Source organism: Girardinichthys multiradiatus, chromosome 6 (genome assembly GCF_021462225.1).
Source record: "Girardinichthys multiradiatus isolate DD_20200921_A chromosome 6, DD_fGirMul_XY1, whole genome shotgun sequence".
Taxonomy (NCBI): domain Eukaryota; kingdom Metazoa; phylum Chordata; class Actinopteri; order Cyprinodontiformes; family Goodeidae; genus Girardinichthys; species Girardinichthys multiradiatus.
The window spans coordinates 38,421,146-38,443,259 of NC_061799.1; the positions used below are offsets into that span (position 1 = coordinate 38,421,146).

General features: G+C 39.6%; 1 protein-coding gene across 1 annotated transcript in view; it reads right to left on the reverse strand.

Moving 5' to 3' along the window:
* The window catches only part of lig1 (ligase I, DNA, ATP-dependent), an 82,926-nt gene that overhangs the window by 40,677 nt on the left and 20,135 nt on the right, over nucleotides 1-22,114 (reverse strand). The window contains exons 8-18 of the mRNA XM_047368607.1: nucleotides 16,146-16,232; nucleotides 15,542-15,598; nucleotides 14,128-14,186; nucleotides 13,640-13,753; nucleotides 13,387-13,553; nucleotides 11,867-11,943; nucleotides 11,583-11,674; nucleotides 6,049-6,148; nucleotides 5,825-5,910; nucleotides 4,418-4,533; nucleotides 1,440-1,535 (exon numbers count right to left, since the gene is read on the reverse strand). Coding sequence (XP_047224563.1) covers nucleotides 1,440-1,535; nucleotides 4,418-4,533; nucleotides 5,825-5,910; nucleotides 6,049-6,148; nucleotides 11,583-11,674; nucleotides 11,867-11,943; nucleotides 13,387-13,553; nucleotides 13,640-13,753; nucleotides 14,128-14,186; nucleotides 15,542-15,598; nucleotides 16,146-16,232 — 1,051 coding nt within the window. The remainder of the gene's footprint in view (nucleotides 1-1,439; nucleotides 1,536-4,417; nucleotides 4,534-5,824; nucleotides 5,911-6,048; nucleotides 6,149-11,582; nucleotides 11,675-11,866; nucleotides 11,944-13,386; nucleotides 13,554-13,639; nucleotides 13,754-14,127; nucleotides 14,187-15,541; nucleotides 15,599-16,145; nucleotides 16,233-22,114) is intronic.

Genomic DNA, 22,114 nt, shown 5'->3' on the forward strand with positions numbered 1-22,114 from the left:
TGCTGCATTGCAATTCATATATGTTGCTGCACACAGATAAGCAGCTGGCTGAAAGAAGGCTTTTACAATGCTTAGAACTGATTTACCAGCTAAAACCTGCTTGGTATACTCCCCACTACTCTATAAAGAACAGAATGGGATAAAAGCTCGATATTCTGTGCAATAAGCACTTAAACATGCTAAATATAGTACATAATATTTCAATATTTTGCTTTAGTCAATTTAAAAAAAAAATCGGAACATGTTAAACATACAATTATTATTGCTGTAATTTGAAATAATGATTTTTATGTCATTTTCTGAGCAGCAGCAGCAGGAATAACTGCTGCCTTATTGCTTTAATTAAAAGCTGCTCTATCATGTTGTATTTGGTTTAAATTTGGGTCAAACACAGAGTGAAATGAATCTATTCATCTTGAAGTAACTAGAGTACAGTATGAGCACGAGTTTCTCTTACTGGGCCTTGTGACAAAACTAATATGGTCTATTTTGTGTTTTTGTGTTGTATGTAAATGCACATTTCACTTCTGTTTATTTTTGATTTTATAAATCAACAGTTTAATATTGATTTGGTCTTACAGTGCAAAGTGTAGATTGAGGTTGAAACAATTAAAGTCCAAAAGCGGGAAAGTGTTGCAAGCAAAACGTGCAACTGTAACCAAATTTGATTTTAGCATCTCAAAGAGCTTCTTCACACCTCTTCTCATTCATAAATTCTTTTCTATGTGATATAAATCTAAGAAAGAACGATGAGTACCGGCCTGGAAAAGCCTGATTCATGGTCCCTACACATTTTACATGAACAAATAAAGTTTGAAAATCTAATATCTTTCCATACTTTTCTTTATTTTGATGTAAATGATGTTTGTTTACAGATTACTGGAAACCAGTGAATAAAAGGAAAGAGCAGACTGATTTAGATTTGTGTGCGACTTTGCTACAGCTCCTTGCTGCTGCAGAAAAACACACTCAGCAGGCAGAGAGCGCGCTCAGATAACCCCAGGCAAACCGCCAAAGCCTCAGGTGGTTGTGATCTCTTTCTCAACACAAGCAGTTCCTCAACAATTTGGCCAGCCAACACATAGCTGCAATTTAGAGTTAAACAATAGCAGCTTCTACGTCTATTACAAAGATAAAACACTTCACTTCACCACTTGGTGTGAAATTTCTCTTTTCTGTGCATTAAAGCGATCTTTATGGCTGGTAGCAGAATTTAATAACTGCAGCAAGGTAAAAGACTAACTGAACATGGATGGGAGGTTTCAATTTGTGGCAGGTGGGCACAGCAGAGTGAGACAGATGAGAGAAAAGGTTGACAAAAACCAGCAAAAATAAAAGGCAGAGTGAACAAGATGAATGTGTTCAGCAATAAAAGCCCTTATTTGACAATTGTGGCAGCTCTTTCTCTGAGCTGCGAGGGCTGTGCTCAAGTGGTTCACCTTGGGGACGCGTGAGATGATATCTGGGTATTTGCTGGTGTTGTCTTCCTGGTTGCGGCTGAAAATTCGAACTTCCCCGCTCTCCAGAATGTGAATCTATCAGGGGAGAAAAACACTTAATAGACAGAAAAAATAGCAGAAAGTGTAAGACTTGAAGAAATCAATACTATAAGTGAACACTGGGATTTTAATATCAGGTTTGACAAATCAAAGTGTGAAGAACATGCACACCAAAGAGAGGGAAGAGCGGTGGCTTACAGCGACTGTTTGAAAGCAACCCGAGGGACAAACGTGCACATGGAGTTACCACTTCAAAGTGCTGCAGGACAATTAGGCTTTTTGTTGGAATGTCTACAAAACAATCAGTTTGGAGTCAGACTGTGGATTGAGACAGCAAGTTGGTTCTTAGCCAATTATCACTTGTAGTCTTTGACAACTTGAAACGAGCAAATATGTAATCAGTAAGAACCTCATTGTCTATCACTGAAAGAAACAGCAGCTGTGTCTCAGGGTTCCTATTTTGAAATTCAGATTCTTTTATTAGTCAGATGCTTAACTGTATATGTGCTACAACTGGAAAATATCAAAGTGCAACAACTCCAAAGCATAAGCAAATTATAATTTGGAAACGTTATTAGATTATTATAAATTTGTTATTAGAGGATGATTAGATGTTAAACCAATGTAAAGAGTTTAATGTGGCAGAAGATTAGTATGCAGTCATGTGAAAAGATTTGTCTGAAAATGAGATGAAAGTCTGTTTTTCTAAAATTTGGACACATGGATATTTAATATCACCTTTAGAATACTGAAATATTACAGTAACATAACTAAACAAAAAAAGTAATGAAAAATGTATAAATTTCAGAAATGAAATGAAATTTCAGGTGAGGAATATATCAAGACACCCCCACATTTATTCGCACTTAAAATGGCTAATTTGACACATCAGCCGCATGTGATTATGTTACTCAGCATTTTCGTGAGATTTAGGCCAAGTCCACATGGGTACAAAAACGGTATCTTTTCAAAAACAATGTAGAAAAAATGTGTGTCCACACAGCACTGCTGAATGCGCTGTAATATGTATGCCCAGCCCATTGGTGGTGCTGTGACACTGCCAAAGACACACATCAAAAACAGTGAACAAAAACACTGGGCATGTGCAGAGACCTCAAACGATGTAAACACAGCAGCATGGCCGCTAAGAGGCGCATGTGGGTTAAAAAGAGAAATGGAGCTACGCAAACACGAACGGAAACACGGTTATCCTTCTTTAAATAACAGTCTACTGCACTTTTAGCTAACAGACATTTCAGAATCACCTTGTTGAAGGTAAATTATGTTTTCCTGTCTGAAAAACTATTATTGCTGGTATTTTTACAGATTTAAGTTAAGCCCAAGCCCTCCTCAGTATGTAATGCATTCATTTACATCAACACAAAGTATATGTTTCGTCATCACATTGCATCTACACCATTTTTTGAATGCATTTGATATTGCTTCGCATTTCATTAACTCCTGCCATTGTCATTTAGTGATGTCATGCCTTTGTTAAAACCTATTATTATTTACTGGCTGAAATACTTATAGTAGGAGAGGAGGTCTACCACATGACCTCCAGAAGAGGTCGCTGTTTCTTACGAATTTAGGCTAGCCAAAGACTCACAAAGCTTTTGGTGTTTGGTATAGTGTGTGTCTATTAGGATGAAGGGTGGAAAATGTACAGTGCTCAGCTGCGTCAGAATGGGGTACATTACTGTCTGGCTTTACTTATATTTTCCCCCCACCTGTATTTAATGATGTGAAGATGACAGTTCATTGCCATATACACAGACTACGAGTGAATTAACTATTCGCTGAAATAAATAAAAGAGAAGCTTAGAGTGGATGAGAGAGTCACACCATTCAGCATCTAGCCTGAAGTGAATCTTCATCGGTTAAAACTGAACGTCTGCATAGTGTTGCATTAGATTAAGTAATGCTATTACGCATTGCTGTGGGGTCTATGAGCAGGTATATATGGTATCTCAGAGTTGGGCATATTTTCTAACAATTCTGACCAGTGTAGATATTCACTATTTATTATTTGATACATTATTTGTACCATTTTAAAAAGGTGCACTTAATTCATTTGACCTAAATAGTGAGCACTTTCTTTTTTGTGATACTGAGCTGTATATACCAGATCCTCATAAAAAAGAAGGAAAAACATGCAGAATAATTGTTATTCATCAGCTGTCTCATAGGCAGACACTGACATTCTTTTGGTAAGACACAAACCAATCAGACAAACACACGCGCACACACAGACACACACGCGCACACACAGACACACTCATTGGGAGTGTTTAGCTTAGTACTATACTATGAGTCCCCCTGCTGTCTCTTTCAGGTAAAGTCTACTGCGGAGAGACGTCATGGGGTTCGCCGTTTTCATCCTGTCTTTGTGTTTTTCTCTGTGCTCATTTCTCTTCCTCCCAATCTACTCAGTTCAAAGAGCATTACTGGCATGACTGCCCAAAATTAACAATACAGCCGAAGGGGTTTGCACAACAATCTCTGTCTTGCTGTGTCTTTTTATGTCTCCCAAAAAATTTCTCATGCCCTCTGCCATCTTCTGTCGTTTCTTTACAGTTTTTCTCTCCCTGAGATTTGTCTTGCCAGCTCTGCTTTAGCCTTTAATCTCACCTTTCTCCCCGCCACCCTTCTCTGACCATCAGCGGCAGCGTTAGCTCACTCTCCCCGCAGGCCAAGTGTAAAAGCAGAACTAGTGTTTATCTTTAAGGAATAGGCCCGGGCATTTACACATAAACACAGCTAGGTGAGTGCATGGCAGTAATACCTCATATCAAACCAAAAAAAAAAAAAAAAGCACACAGGCGAAAGGTAGATGCATACAAATGAAGCAGGCATATGTTGGGTGCCAAGCAGAAGAAAAACAAGCTGTCTCTGTCACTACGCCAACAAACACATACTTGTGCACGCTCTCCGTCATATTTGTACTCGCACGTGAATGCAGCTTCATCGAACTTCTTCATCACCTCGCCGACACCCTTGGTGGGGTGAGCCAACATGGGCCTTAGCGGTACTCCTGCAAAGAAGAGGGTTGGTGTGACAACTTGCAAGAAGTAAAGAGCAAAAACATCAGGGGAACAGAAATTCACACTCAAACAAGTAGAGCGCAATGCTTTTTTTTTTTTCAAATGATAAAACAGTCAAAGACTTCATTATAAGGACATGTTTTTCTGCCTGGCACAGCAGGGCTGGTGCAAACAGGCGTTAGGAGAAGTGAGGAAGTTTTCAAACCTCAGGATCTGTGAAATCGCCATGACACATTCTCACATGAAACACCGTCATCACTCCGACAACTCTCTGTGTGACGAAAATCACACTTGAATAAGTTGTTTTTACTCTTACTGTATACGGGTCCGGTTTTAAATGATCAAAGCGCTGTGACTCACAACCCTTTGAGCTGTTAATAAAAGGTTCAAAAGAATGACGAGTAAAACGATTTAACAAAAACAAAATCTTTTAGCAACAGAAATTAGGGAAATTGGGCACTACAGATCAAAAATGTTTCTTTAATGATCTACCATTTCATGATAAAGTAACTGTCTGCAGATTTTCTACACAAATCCAAATCCTTACGCTTTCAGATGCACATTTCCAAAAAAGACATTACCACAGACATTTATATCATGGTCAGGGGTTGAAAAAAAAACACCAAAACCACTAAATGGCAGGACGAAGGCACGAGCAGAAATACCAAGATTTATAAATGGACAAACAGATGGGTGGACGGCTAGATGGATGGACAAACGGACGGACAAAAGAATGGATGGATTGCTGGCTGGACAGATGGCTGGATGTAGGGACAGACAAAAGAATAGATGGCTGGCTGGGTTGGGCGCATGTGAAGATGGATGGATGGATACAACATTTAGACTAAAGGGAAAATAATAAAATCAGGAAATACAATGTTTTCCATAATGATTTCCTTTGTCTATACCTCATCCTGACCTGGAAACATTTAACTCAAATTCCTAACATGTCCAAACTTTTCCAACCTGGAACACTGTGAGTAAATCATTTACCTGCCAACAGAGTTAGAAACTGACCAAAAATCTGCCAGTTTGATCTCCCAATTTAGCACCACACAGATGGCAGCTGGTATAAATTTCCCACCATGATGCCAAAGCTGCTTATCACACACGATCCAACAGCAGCATAATTAGGAGCCAATTCTTAGATATTTATCAGAAAAAGATTAAAACACTAAACTAAGATAAAATAACTAACTCGCCTCCATGAAAACAATCAATAAACACACCATTTAGTATTTTAGAGGGTATAAACTTCCTGCCTCTTGATTGGCTGGTTACCTGGAGTAAGCTTGCAGTGTTTGGGCAGCTCGTCGATGCCTTCTTTTAGCAAAACGGGGATGATGACGTCGTAATTTGGCATCTCGCTGCACAGAGAGGTTTTGGTTAAAAGAAAAATGACAAAAAATATCAATTACTAAAAAATCTAATGTGATATGCATTACAGTGGCACTAAACAGAGACTGCAAAGTGAATCCAGGGAGTCGAGTTTAGGACTCAGTTACCAGTAAGTCTGTTTCAGAATGAGGCTCTTCTCTTCGATCCAGGCCCGCCTGCTCTCAGCACTCATGCCCTTCCCTGCATCAACCACAGCAGGAGGGAAACCTATAAAGATAGAGGGGAAGAAATCTCTTTCAAAAAGATCTGGGAAAGTGTTTGAAAATTTGTATGACCTACAATTTACTGGCTGACAGTTCAGAGACTTGTTGAAGCCCAAGAAACGAAAAAAAGATGGGTACATCTGCACCCGATCCATGTTCTATGATGAATTCTTCATAAGCCACAGATGTAAATTTAGTCTGAGTGTGTCTGAAAAGGCAAAAGTAAATTACCATCCTAATTATTTATTTGGTTCCATTATGTTCCATTAATAATAATTCTGTTTAAACATTAAGATTGATTGTAATGATCCACTGCAGCCAAATAAAGACTAAACAAAATGAATCATGCTCTTGGCTGACCTGCCTTATTAAAGAACAGCAAAGTAAAGAAAGAAAAATATTTCAAGAGCGGAGCAAAGATCAATGCAAGTCTCCCCGCCGAGCTCCGGGTCTAATTGACTCTAACGCATACCTTCAGTCGTTGTTATTAAACAACACATTTTAATAAGTCACGATGGAATCCGTCTAATTTGGAGTCTCAGGTGTTGGTGACAGTGAGCCGGAACAGACGCTGGAAGCGAGCGCTGAAAGATGCGCTGTCAAAATGTCCTCTTAAAAGTGATGAATTCGACAACATACCGGTGAAAAAAATATGCTCCGCGAGTGAAACTGAATACCACGGGTTGTCGTCGTTTTCCCCTCGTACATCCGTGAGGCGTATGGTTGTACACTGGCTTTATCACGTAAAAGATGTTGGTTTGACTCTGACTCTGCTAATTAGTGCAATGAATATTTTATCACTGATTTTTAAAGTAAATTCTAAATAAGACATTTGCTGTACTCAGTCCTCCCCTCTTTTAATGTCACCTCTATGACGTTTTGGTTCGCTCCTCAAGAGTTGCCTAATAATGCTTGTTAATTGCTTTGCATACAATTAGCAACTTTGGGTCCAAATAAGTTAGGTAGGTAAAATGTCAGCCTAACCAGAAGTGTTGGGAGGGGGGGGGGGACAGGCTTGTATTGTAGTTTAGAGTTTAGGCAGGAAACGTCCAAATGCAGACAGAGGCTCTGTTTACATGTGAAATATCCAGTGAAAACTGGATTTTTTTTTCTGGTTTCTGTTAACACATCTACATGACATTTTATTACAATCTCTGTGTACACGACACCAGTTGAAACATGAAATCGGTGTAATTCCCCCACCAAGCCACTATTAGGCAGTGTGTTCTTTGAAACTTAACAGCATGCGCAAGCATTTCCTGCTTACAAAACGGGGTAGAAAATAAGCACTTTGTTGGAGAATCGTCGTTTTGAAATTGTCGTTTCTACTGAATTCAGTCATACTGCACAGGAGCCAGGGGGTCAGCATACAGGAAGATTCCATTTTTCCCCATCAACACAACAACGGACAGGACATTTTCCAACTATTACACTCTGGAATCCATTGTTAGAGAAAAAGTGCACCGTTGTTGTGTAACCGAACAGCAGAAACGCAACAAAACCTTTCTGTTTTCACCAGAAAATGTTGTGTGAACAGGGCCTGAGGCGAGTGTCGGTCATTTTAATAAAGGGTGAGCATAAAATAAAGCTGAAAAGATCCAACATTGGTCACATTGTCCCAGGTACAGGTATAACGCCTAGCACAGGTACAAATACCCCTTTAACCTTTTGATATTCTTTAACATGAAAAGCACAAACTTCTATTTTATTGGGATTTCTACATGTGGTTTCAGAGCCACAGGTTGAAAACCCTTTAGCTAGACCAACACAAAGCAGTGCATCATTTTCTATGTTTTTCTTTTTTTAACAAATAAATACCTGAAAAACGTAATGTGCCATTATTCAAACCCTGCTTTTACTGACACCCCTAAATGAAATAGAGTCTGACCCATTGCCTCCAGGTCACCTAATTATTAAAAAACATCAACCTGTTTGTAATTAATCCAAATATAAATAAGAACAGAACAGAACCTATAATCTGAATCCCTTATATAAAGTCCACTGCAACCAACTGTCCTTTGAAGTCACCTAATTAGTATAAACCAGGGGTCTCCGAATTTGAGCTACTGTCCTCTAACTTTTAAACGTATCGCTGTTCCATCACACCTGATTCAAAGTAATGATTCCTTACCAGCCATCTGCAGAACTTAATCATATGTTGAGGAAGTCATTCACCCATTTGATTCAGCAGTGTTGCAGGTTGCAGGACAGTGGTTTTCGTGGATTGGAACTGGATAGCCCTGGTATAGAGTAGTATTTATCCTGTGTGTAATTTAATCTCAGCACAAATCCAGATGTTCTGTGTAGGCTTCAGAGGGTTGTTAGAGAACATTAGTGCTTAAACAGCATCACAAAGACCAAGCAACACAGACGACAGGTCAGGGAGACCACTGCAGAGAAGTGTACAGCAGGTCATAAAACTAAATTTCCATCCGAAAAAGGCACAACTTCAGAAGCAGCCAAGAGGCCCATGGTAACTCTGAAGGAGCAGCAGAGATCTACAGCTCAGGTGGAAAAACCTGTAGTCAGGAATGTTGTTAGTTGTACATTCAGCAGACATGGCCAGTAAAGAAGACTGGCAATTAGAGGGCTCTTATTAAAAAGAAAGCCATAAGTCCGAAGACTATACAAGACATGTAGGAGACAGCAAAAATGTACAAGGTGCTTTGGTCAGATGAGACCAAAACTGAACTTTTTGGCCAAAAAGCAAAACGTAATGTGTGGTGTAAAAACTAACAATGCATATCACATCAGGGAAGCTGTTCAGAAATGATGAGAAGATGGATGGAGCTGAATACAGGGGAATCCTGGAGGAACAACTGTTAGAGGCTGCAAAAGACTCGAGTGGAGGTTTCACGTACATGTCCTGGAATGGCCTAGTCAAAGTTCAGACCTAAATCCAATAGAGAATCTGTGACAAGATTTTAAAATCCAGCTGAATACAAAAAGCACAAAATGCCACACCTTTAAGATATTTATTTTTTGATTAAAAAACGATCCATGTATCCTTTTCTTTTCACTTCATAGTCATGTACTACTGTGTTGGTCTACCACACAAAACCCCAATGAAATACAATCAAGTTGGATGGAATTGGCTCTAAGATCAAAATGATCAAATTCAAGGTAAAAAGGACTTTTGCAAAGCAGTCAAGATTTACTTTGCACAAACTTTTTTAACTTCCTGCTACAATTTTAAAACATGAGAGACAGATAGCAAAAAATGCTCTCCATTTTTTCCTCTCGTTCTATAGAGGAGTGTAAATGGTCCATATTCAGCAACTTTTCTAACTCTTCTAGGTTGCACAGAGTGTTGAGGTTCTTTCTCACTCACCTGTCCACACTAATAAAAACACATTCTGTTCTATATGTGCACACTAAATGTGCAGCAACGTTTTTTTCTCGCATACGTCGAGGAGCATATCAGAGACAGTGGCGTTAGTGAACCCACACTGCAGGGTTGTGGATCGATTTTCCACCCTACAACCGAGCCACGGTCACACCAGATCCTTTACCAAACATCCAATCAGACAAAGCGAATTGGCTCTGATTGATGCAATTCTGGGCATTCGAGTGCTCACTGAAAAGGCTTGTTCAACAGTCAGGTCTTATCTGTATGTTCCACAAATTATGAAACAACACAAGGCTTAAATTGGCTTCTGATCTGGCATGGTGGTAGAGGGCCATTTCACAGCCTTTTGTACTATCTTCAATCAGCACCTAGATTGGCAAATCAGGACTAGATTATCCAAATCGTCATTCTCCTTGCACAAATTAAAAGACATCTGGTGACTAAACCAGAACCACTGTAAGAACCATGGGTCCAGTTTAAAACTTTTAAAGTTGTAGAAAAACACGCTGAAACAGATTGAAGGACAGAAAGACGGACAACAGTCGGATGATGGACAAATGAGTGAATAAGGGATATAATGGTGGGTGGATGACAATAGACAAATAGGTGGAAGAGACAGACAGGATGAAAAAACATTAGTGGACAAAAGACAGATGGACGGATAAACGTATGATGGACAAACGATGGATGTGTGGATAAAGGGACGGACGATTGACAGACGGACGGATGGATAGATAGAAAGATGGACAGACTGCTGGACATGGGACAAATGGACAAGTGGATCAGGGATGACTACAATGGAGACATGGGCGGACAGGGGACAGAGGGATTGATGAACGGGTGGACATCTGATGGGCAGCTGGAATAAGAATAGACGGGTGGATGACAATCATGAGGACGGATGGACAAAAAAAGACAAGCAAATGGGCACACAAGAGATAGCTGGAGGGATGGACAAACGGGGGTGAGACTGGTGGACTAGTAATAGACGAACAAACAACGTCAAACGGTCAGATGATGGAAACTGACGGATGGACAGTGATGGACAAATAGGGGAACGAGGAACAGACAGATTCTGATTCAATTAACAAACTTTGAAACTTGATTTTATTAATGGTAATATCTGGCCTGAACTCAAAAGAAATCGTTAATTTATTGTATTTCTAATCAGATCGTAGCCTTCTGAGTCGTTATCAAATCAGATCACGAAGTACCTAAATGTTCCCAAACATCTATTGATTAATGGATAGACGGAAGAATCAGGTACAGACGGATGGACGACAAGAGACAAACGGGCAGATGACAAACAGTCCGACGATAGAAGGGCTGGGGGCCGATGGACAGACTGACGGGTGGATGAGGAAGGGATCAATAGATATACGAAGAGATGTATGGATGGATGGAAAAACGGTAAATATGTATAGCGCTTTATGTAATCCAATGACTCCAAAGCACTTTACACTACACTCAGTCATCCACCCATTCATACACACGTTAAAACACTGAAGCGGAAGTAGACTACATTATAGCCACAGCTGCCCTGGGGCAGACTGACAGAAGCAAGGCTGCCATACAATCGGCGCCACCAGGCCCTCTCCATAAGCAGGCAAAGCAGGTGAAGTGAGACGGTCAGAGGGAGGTTTCAAACCGGCAACCCACCGGTTACAGGACAGCCTCCTGCCACCTGAGCCACAGTCGCCGGAAGGATGGATGGACAAAAACATTAAATCCTTTCCTCTTCCAGCTGTTTATTTTTAAAAACAGAGAGGTTTTCCTTTTACCAAACTTATGTTTGAGATGACCCATGAATTAGTACTAAGCACATTTATAAGCTGACCTGAACTGAATGCCGACCACAAAATCATAAAGTCATCCTTCTACAACATACAAAGTAAACCTGCATCTCAGTGGTTGAGTTGAATAAAAGAAATTAGAAGGTGAATGTCAGCTCTTTCACTCACATTCAATTTAATGTTTGACAAGGCATAAAAAACCTTTCAAACAGTTCAAGTCCCAACACTGAAAACTGTTGTTTTTTTTTAAATGCCATAAACAGCAGGAAAGATTAGAGCTAACAGGAGATGGTTACCTTGTCCAGGTGGGGTCAAGCAGACAGCCTGGCTCAGGGCGGAGAGGACACTCTGCTCAGCAAGACCAATCCTCAGCTTCCCAGCCAGGGACCTGCCCATTAAAACCAAAACAACAACAGGCTTCACAGATGCCTTTTTACTTGTTTCCACCTGCTCTACACGATAAGCGCTACACAGTCAAACACGGCACACACAGGGAGGCCAGTGAGATATCTGGGTTTGGAAACATGCAGATGGTCACACAAGCAGCTGAACGTGTGAATGTGGGAGAGTCTTATTTTACCTGACTATGTAGCGGGCTTCGGAAAAGCGGCACGCCACAAAGAGGCCTTTGATGATGTCGATTTTCTTATTCATGGCCTGAAGCAGGCGGGAGGAAATTGAGATTCACAGAAGAAGAGCGAGAGGAGATAGAATACAAAAAAAATATATATATAAAAAAAAAAAAAAAGAGTGAGATTACCTGCGAGTACAAACTGCATGTTTAAAGCAGGAAGAAAGAACTAATTGCACAGGAGAGATTCCAGCCAAGTGACAACTTACTCAGCGGCTGTAAAGTTAACCTCTTCCTTCTGAAGTAGACAAGCTAGTCATTTCTAGCTCAATGCACAATTACACTAACATCTTAACTTTTCCTTTCGTTGGCTTTATACCAAGAGGCAAAAAAAAAAAAAAATGAAGTGCCTTGCAAAACTATTTATACCGCATGGATTTTTGTCAGTTTTTGTCACCAGCTTTCATGTATTTTACGATTGTATGTGCTAGACTTACACAAATGATGAACAATTGCAAATTGAAAGGAAAATTCTGCATGGTTTTCAAGATATAAACTAAAATCTCAAACTTTTCATCTAGAGACTGCATTTTTTGTCCATTCTTTGGAAAATACCGAGGCTCATGTCAGATTGGATGGAGAGCATCACTGAAAAGCAATTTTTCAGTATTGTCACAAAGTCGAGAGCTAAATCAATTTGATTTAGCTCTCGACTTTGAGCCATTGTAACACAATATGCTTTGATTTAAACCAGTGTTTTTCTGGTCCTCAGGGCCCACTGTTCTTCACGTTTTAGATGCACCTCTGCTCCAGAACACTTGATCCAAATGATTGCATGGCAGCTGAGGAGGTAAACAACTCCAGGTGGTTGTCCTGCCGGAAAGCGAACCTCTGCCTCAGTCTCAAGTCTCCAACAAGTTTCCAACAGGTTTTCTTCCAGGACTGTGGTCTATTTAGCTCCACCCAATTCACAATAAGCTCTTACTAGCTTCAATTTTCCAGCTAAAGAAAAGCCTCCCCACAGCATGCTGCTGCCGCCACCATGTTATGAGTTCAGTGCAGTGTGAGTTTTCTGACTCACATGGTGTTTTGCATGTAGGCCAGAAAGTTCCATTTTGTTTTCTTATGACCAGAGCGCCTTCTTCCACATGTTTGGTGTGTCTCCTTCGTTGCCTGTGGCAATGTTTAAACATGAGTAGGACTTCTTCTAGCCACCCTTCGCTAAAGAGATTTTGTGGCAGCAGATTCTCCTCCAGAGATATACTACGAACCTCTTGGCAGCATCGATGATCAATGCTCGCCTCACATGTCTAGGTGGTCTTGCTATGTTTGCACTCGTGACTGTTTCCAATTCTAGATGATGGATTAAATAGTATAAATAAATTTTGCAAGGCACTGTAATTTCTTGTTCAATGCATAATTGCATCAACATATTTTTCCTTTTCTTTTCTTGGGCCTAATCCAAAGAGGCAGACAATATATTCACCATGCTCGTTCTCTTCTAATGAAAATGTTATTCTGTGGCTCACCGAGTTCCCACTCATACTGGCAATTTCCTTCAATTTCTTAAACACGCCTCCTGCTGTCAGACTGGCCGGCTGGAACATGGTGCGCTGGTTGCTACGGGAACTCTCAGCCACGAGGCCCAAATCTCCTTTCTCCTGTGCCTCCGCTTTAATTTTGTCCAAATGTCGCCCTAGTAACAAGAGCGAGACGGTAAGCAGCTGATGAGTGCAGAGTTGAGGCAGCGAAAGCGCGAGTCTTCGCTGACGCGTTTGTTACCAGTTGCTTGAGCGACAGCTTTCATCAGCACAGTCTCCCCGACACCGAGCTCCATCCCGAGGTAGGCAGGGCCAAGCTGGTTCAAACACAGGTACACACAGCACAGCAGGTCATCTAGAAAAAGGAGCAACACAGAGATGTGTGCGTCAAGCCCAGACAGCAGAGAACAATCCCAAACTCAAGCAAAACATACATTCAGACTCAACTACACAAACATCAACACACACCAACAGCTCAGACATCCACAAAGCAGTCACAGACATACTGAACCACCTTCAGAAAAACCCACTCTAACAAGCAGCAACATATCAGCATAAACTTTCCAGGACTCCCACAGGTACATACTCACTCACACACCGACTAACATCCCCAGCGCTTTCATGTGCAACCTGGCTTCAACACCCTCCCCTTGATGGACTGGCTGGCTGCCAGCCGCCTGCGTAGCAGCGTCATTGTTGCCATTATGGCAGAGATAAAGTAGCATTTACCTGGAGAGAGCAGAAGCACCGAGCGAAGCAGGTTTGACAGCGTCTCAATGTTTCTCAGCCTACATGACGACAAAAGGAATAGACAAGGAGGACGACTTAAATGAATTTCAAGCTCATCCTGTAAATACTGAGAGGAAGGAAATGAGATGTGTCTGGGAAGTTTTAATCCTTAATGAGACCTGGCCAGACAGATTAGGAGTTCATTTGTGAAACAGTATACGTCAGTTGTAGACAGTAAATCACAGCGAGGGGCATTTGATATTCAATATTCTTTAAGGAAAAATAGGAAAGTCAATCAAGGTGTGTTTAACTGAAAAGCAATAAGTCTTGGGTTTCAAACTTTCTTTTGAGACTGTTGAAGGACTTTACAACCACTCATCATTGTGCATGAATGTCATTAATTTGGGGCTTCTTAATAATTTATTTGAACTGTTCATCTTCCACGATGGAATTACCCAACATACAACTTCATTGATATCTGTGTGTTCGAATCTATTGTAGATTTTTTAAATCCACACAGGGTGAAAAAAATACTTGCTCAAACACACAATTTCAAGAAAATCGGTGAGATAAGGTGAATCAAGGGGTTGGACCAGAAGCGAGTCGAACCGTTAAGGGACAGGGGTGACATGCTATATAGAGGCGGTACTGGAGATGGAGCAGGCAGCGGGGTTCTGAACCAGTTGAAGGTGATGGAGAAGTTAATTTCATGGAGTCAAGGCGAGGCTGTAATGTCAAACATGGTGGTGGCATTATCGTGGTGTGGGGCTGTTTCACTGCCAGGGCTACTAGTTAATTTCACAAGGTGAATGGAACAATGAAGGAGGCAATGCTTAAAGGCCAGTCTGGATACCAGGTCAGTGAATCCAGCCATAACCTTGCCAGAAGGCTGGTTGATAGCTAGAGACAGCTTGTGTGCTTGTTAAGTGACATTTAACCAAATATTACTGGATGTGTTTGTATTTGTTTCATTCTGTGAGTATAACTTTAATTCTGTCCTTTTTTTTTACTTTATGATTGAGGTTTTATGATGTATAACTACTCCCCCATGAAACAAGAACAGCTCAAACCAATCATTCCAAAGGCTCAAGATAAGTGAGATTCATGCCCATGATGAGTAAATGTGAACATCTGATCTGAATTGCTGAATTTCTTCGTCAGAAGAAGAATTGGAATTATTGCTTTGCTTCCCACCTGAAATACAAGTCATTACAAAAAGTTTGTAAATAGCTGCAGATTAATTTCAGTATCTCTTCACTCTGTTTGCTCCAAGAGAAAATAAAATTCGATAGTCTGAATTTCTCTCTTCCCATTTTGTTATTTCAGAAATTCCCAACAGGCTGCCAAACAAGAGTTGTAAATCATTTTCCCCAAATGGCACCCGCCGTTTTCCACATCCACATGGAGCTCTTACCTGCCAGAGTCTTCTTCTATTTTCTCAAAGGTGCGAGCCACTGCCAAGTACGGCACTCTGGAGAGAGATATGGTTGCAGTTAGCAGGCAAACCCTCAGTGCTGACAGTTGCTTTTATATGCACGGCATTTAGCTGACTCGGATGTTGGGAACAACTGGCAATTAGTGCATCAGGAGGATAAGCTCTGATACGAGGTTATCAAACTGCACAGAAACGGGAGCAAGGACAACAAATGTTGGGAAAACAGTGTCCTTCCTTGGGACTGTGGGAACAGTCAGTATGGTGAATGAATGAGCTGAGTTGTTAAATAAACAGAATAAGCACACTGGGTTTTTTTTTGGATTATCAGATGGATTTTGTTTGCAACTTCAAATAATGTGGACCAACTTCCAATATGCTTCGCCTCTTCTAATCTTCTTTTGTATTTAATAATTATTGGATAAGATCTCACAATCTGGAACAAATGGTTTTGAGCATAATCTATTTTTTCAGGGTTGTTTCACAGGCAGCAGTAGCTATGAGCATGATTTGTATAATTACCCGTTAAAACTGAAAAGTCCAATTAACAACCTGACAACATGAGGAAAAACTATGCTTCACTCACTTTTGGCCTCGTTTCCAGCAGGCGTGGTTCACTGGGTGGTAGTTTGGTCTGGATGGATTGTAGTCTGTCTGTCCTGAGGTTGATTCCCTGAAAAAGAAAAGAAGATAGAAAGAGCAATTAGATTTATGTCCAACTAAAATCATAACTAAATGCCAACTTTATTTATAGAGAACTTAAACAAGCAGATGTTATTCTGGACAGCAATTTAATCATTGCTCTGCAGAACCAACCGTCATAAACCAACAGTAATAAATCAATATTTAAAAAAAAAAAAACAAGCAATTAAGAAACAGCCTGAATACATGAAAACAAAGCAGTACAATTATTTAAGAAAGTGCAGTGAATAAAAAACATTTCAAACATAAATGAAATAAACTAAGACGTCAAGCTTGACCTGAGCTGAAAGCCAAACAACAAAAGTAGGCCTTTAGATGCACCTTAAAGGTTTCTGTTATTTGATTATTTCTTATTTGGGACGGTGGGATTCCTCTAACCTGCCAAACTAAATAACATTTTGTTTTCATTAGAATTGAGGAAATTTGAATCACTGGGAAGAGTCGCTTCTTGTTATTTTTCTAGGTAAATTACAGCTCAGCATCAACAGCAAACAAATCATCTCTCCTAAACACTAAACATGCAACCCAAACGCAACATATGGAAAATGGCAGGAACCCTTATATGGAGCCTAGTGGAACGCCACATGTAATTGGTGTTGGAGCAAATAATTATTCAGCCATGTAAACCAAGAAACTCTTGTCAAATAAAAGACGTAAACCACTGCAGAGCGGTGTATTTGATATCTACATACTATTCAAGCAGTCAAAAAGGAATACTATGACCTGTAGTACCAAAGCAGCACTTTGGTACTACAGGTCAAAACATTTCTGACTCTATAACCAAAAGAAACTTTCAAAAGAGCCATTTAAGGACACTAGTCAAGCAAGATCTGATAACTTTAAGATGAAAAGGGTTTTGAAGGATATTATCAAACAATTTTAGAATATTACTGTTGCAATTATTCAAGTCAGAGAAAAGCATATGTACAAATTTTAAAACCTTAATTCTTGCAAAACATACTCTTGGAGCTGTCCTCGAAAGTTAATTTCAAACACTTTATAGCTTGAATTCATGATGAAATGGGAACTACAGCTGTGAAATTTATTTTGCATGCAGTGCCCATCATTCTTCACTGTTGCAAACAGCGCAGCAATGAAACATAAATAGTTATGGAGATGAAAATTGTGTTTGCTCCCTTCCAAAATTAAAAATAATTTGTGGCTGGAATAGATACCATGACCTCAAACTGACAAAGCCATTATAAGCTGTTGCTGATGATTCTGGTTTACTTTCATGAAAAGGTTAAAATAAAAAAAGCATTCCAGCACCTTCTGGATGAAAAGACATCCAAAGCCTTCTTTTCCTTTTGGCCAATACATAGATTCGTTTTTCCATGTTTTTCTCAGGGCGGGTGCAACGCATGAGGGGCAATAATACTGTTGCAGCCAACTTTAGTTGCATCATGCAGGCATCTGCATGATGCAAGGAAGAATTTATACACATCCTTAACTTCTTGTTTGTTGTTTAATTACTTGCTTTGCAGTAATTAAACGTGGCTGATGGTACAGGTAATTACATCAAATCCAGAGTTTCCCCGAAGGTGAGGAAATAGATGTCATCATTAAGAGCAGTGCCACATAGACTCCTAAACACTAACATTGATTTACTTCTAAATTGATTTTTTTCCCTTAATTTAAGAAAAAGAAAATCTGTTTTACTGGCAGTTGATCTGCAAATGTCTGAAATTGGACAGATACAGAACTTTGAGATCTATAAACATAGGGCATACTGTGTTTTTAGACTGTCATAGGGCCAAAACATCACAGAAGCTTTAAAGTACCCTTCATTAGGCCCCCGGCCCACATAGAAAGTACCTGAAAATCCAAATTAGGTCCAAATGAAAAAATTTTGTAGAAGTAGAAACGATTCAAGTAATAAAGGAACCATTAAAAAGGTCAGAATTGTGTTTAGTTTGCTAACAAGTGTTCCGTATAATTTATTTAGTTGTACATTTACACCACATACATAAAATAAACTGCATTGCATAATATGTGGCGAACTACAGACACAAACCGTAAGCAAGGCGCGTCCAGCTCCAGTCCTCAAGGACCAGAACCCTGCAGGTTTTGGATGTTTTCCTGCACCAACACAGCCGATTGATATGGCTGAATTACTTCCTTTATGTCACCTTGCTCTGCAGAGGCCTGTTAATGAACCATTCATTTGATTCAGGTGAACATCAGCCCTTAGGGACTGACTTTGGACACCACTGCCTGAGGGAACTTATTACTCTGTCGAGGCAGATAATACTGCAGACTCATGTTATATTCCCCAGTCCCAAATCACTCCATATACTCTAGGCTTTACACAGGGTCCAGTTTGCTTTGTTTTACTTCTGGGGAAACTGTTGCTATCAGTGAAATGATGTATTATTAAGCTGATGGTGCATTAAAGAAAAGCTGTAATTTTTAGCTTGCTGACAAACTGAATAGAAATCTTTTTTATTACTATAAAGTAATTTCAGTTGAGTCTAAAACATTGAAATTAGTCAAACTTCTGATCAGAATCACTTTTAGCTGCACACTTTTAACTACATGAATACAGGAGGTAGATAATATGAGAAAACTGGATTTCTTTCACTATAAACTAGAAACACCTCGCTATCAGTTTCTAATAAACTAGTGGCCCAAATCAAAAGGTCATGAACTTGTCTTGAGGCGTTACATAACTAGGACGGTGTTCCGTCACATTTCCCATTTTAAAAATGCGGACTTTATGGTCTTAATGCCCAAGGTTTTCTATGACAAATCCTTATACTAATTGTATTTTATGCTACTAATTAGAGTAAAACACTAAATGTTACCCATGTCTTAGGTTTGAACTATGCTGTGACAGTAACGTTTCTTTCCCTAGGCTGTCTCTCTAAAAAAACACTTATACCATGTATATTTGCACAATTCAACCATGTCTTTTCTTTTTATAAAACCACTGCATATATACACATGTACAAAAATATTTTTTTTCCCTTTTATATTTCTGTAAAAACAAAATGTCCTCATCGAGAGCAAAGTGGAGCTGAAGCCAAATTCGTTGTTTGTGTGCACAAACTTGGCAAATAAAGCTGGCTCTGATTCTGAGAACGACTTGCTGATTAAACTGATAGCTTGACAACACTTCAGAAAAGATACAGACTTTATTGGCTGCTGATAATCAGGGATATTAAATCATTGCTACATTTTTAATAATGGACTCCTGAATCAGACAGTAATTATATTAAAACATGCAGAAATCTGGCTCTTAGTTGAGTTTCAGTGTTGTCAGGTTAATGATAATGATCATTAACTGTACAAGTAATCAAATCTGCAAGTAATTAAGTCTTTCATGAGTCTCTTCTGCAACTACTCTGCTGCCGCATTTTACACTTCACACGTGAAGTCGGTTTTTAATCTCCAAATTATTATGAACTGGCTGATCTTAATTAACTGTATGCAAGACTGCAAGGCTGACATTAATCAGCCTTTTAGATTGTCCTGAATCTCTTAAACACAGGTAGATTACAGGCGGACCGGGCATGACTGCCACTTGAATGTTAAAGCAGGAAAAGCCTTTTAAACTGTAGAGTTTAGACACTTTAAAAAACCTTCATTGGTCCAAGTAAATGTCAAGTTATCTTTGTCTTTTCGTGGAAGATACATAGAATCTAATTTTGTTTTTTTAATGCAGACTTGCCCCATATTTTATGTATTTTTCCTATGCTCTTAGATATTTATCACAGTAATCAGCCACATAAAGCTGCTCACCAGTAAGAAAATGCACCTCTCCTTCTCTGTACTTTAGAAGATGCATCCCAGCATATTCAGAGTGGAACTCATTAAACTGGATCTGTTTGTTTTGGTTTTTTTCGCTGTTATGTGAATGGACAATTACACAAAATTAGCCCCTATTTTAGTCAATACCTATGCATAAATTTACACTTTGCAACAAGATCCAAATGAAACGAGGTTATAGCTTTAACACAAAATATGTGAAGCTACATACAACAATTATGCATCCAGGCAATCAAAACTGCTAATAGTCTCAGTAGTAAATGCTGCTGTTAATTGCATCTACTTACATATATGAACATCCTTTATTAAGGGCTCAGTGTTAGAGCTCAGCTGAGCAACACAGTATGTGGAAGAGTCAAGTGTCAGAAAAGAGACAAACGAGGTTATATCAGTTTGTTACACAATTAAAACCAAAGGCGGCTTTAAGTATAGGACATGTTGAGCTGAAAGAACATTCTGTCCTTGACGGTTATGTGCAGAGAAGAAGACGAGCTCTCAGTAACTTTGACGTGGGGAAAAGGTCGTATGCAAGCTGAAAAAGCAGCTACTGTGTGATGTTTTCGTACTGCAAAGATCACTATCTACCCAAACAAGCTCAGAAAAAGAAAACCACCAACAGACAGAGACAATGAGAGGGTAAGGCTGTCCGCTGTGTTCTGATCTAAGAGAAGAACGACTGCAGCTTAAATGACTGAGAACAGACTAAAAGCTATCAGGACAAACACTGCATCAGATTCTGTTTGGTGCTTGTGTGCCTTCAGAAAGGTTGGGGTCTTCTTCATAAACAGTCACTACTTTGGCAAGTGTCTCCAAGGGGACATGGATATCAGACCTGGAAAAAAAGGAGCAAAGAGAAGACCAAGCTTCCTGCATATTTCTCATGAAAATTTTGTTCCTTTATGAACTCACCTTTCCAGAGACCTCAATCTACTTTTTATATATTTAAGCAATACAAAGGTTCACTTTGTGTTTACTGCATGTATATTTCTACAGAGGCCAGGGTGGTAATTAGATGGATGAACAGAAGGTCAGAACCATGTCAGATAATGATGGACAATCCAGATGAATGACAGATGATAAAAAAGACAAGTAATGGATGTATAATATGTAAATGGAGGGTAAACAATCAAAATGGATGACTGATGGACAGGTGATGGTGGACAACTGGATGGACAACAGATAGAAGGAAGATGCGGGACAATCAGATTGCTGGATGTATGATGGATAACACACAACGGTATGAACGGATGGACGGACGGACAGCAATCAATAACCAGAGAGTCTAAAGAACAATTCTACAACCTTCACAATCCAAAGAGCCCTTGTTGGACCCAATCCAGCAAAATAAAACTCATTTAGAGCCACAAATGTTACATGACCTTTTGAAAAAAGACAACTTATCATTTTTTATGAATATTTTCTAAAGGAAATTTGCTGTCATTTTTAAAGAACCCCCATTTTATTTTTACTTTAAGGTTTTAAAATAAAGAAAAACATAAAACCTTTACAAAAGGTGGGCGGGATGTCCGTGGTTCCCTCTTGGAGCTGTTGCCAAAGTGACCAGATCTAAGATACTTTTAGTGCCATTCTGTTGTCGAAATATATTGAAAGTATTCAATGAAAAACAACTGCAAAAACCTGCACTTGTTTTTATATCTAGGTTTAAAAACATTTGATTCTTTATCATTTTTAGCCACAGTTATGAAAAGGTCAAAACAGCCACTTTCAGCCATGGAGCCACAGGTTGCAGACCCCTGGACTAAAGGAGATTACATTTATACAGGGGGCTGTCAGTCTGTTTCCATACTCAGCCAGACCTGGAAAATCCTTAAACCCACACTTTTCCAGGTGTAGGATCCGCTTGTATTAGAAAGGGCACCTGGATTTAGTACAAGAACAATGCAACCTAGAAGGGAAGCTTGATGCACTGTGCAACATTCTGCTGGAATTACTGTAGATGATAATTCACACATACCTTTTCCTGACCTGTATTAATGACCAAGTACAGCTTTAGGTCTCCTTCAGCAGGATAAGGATCAGAAGTAAAAGTTCACCAAGGGGTTACCCATACAACAACAACTCGGA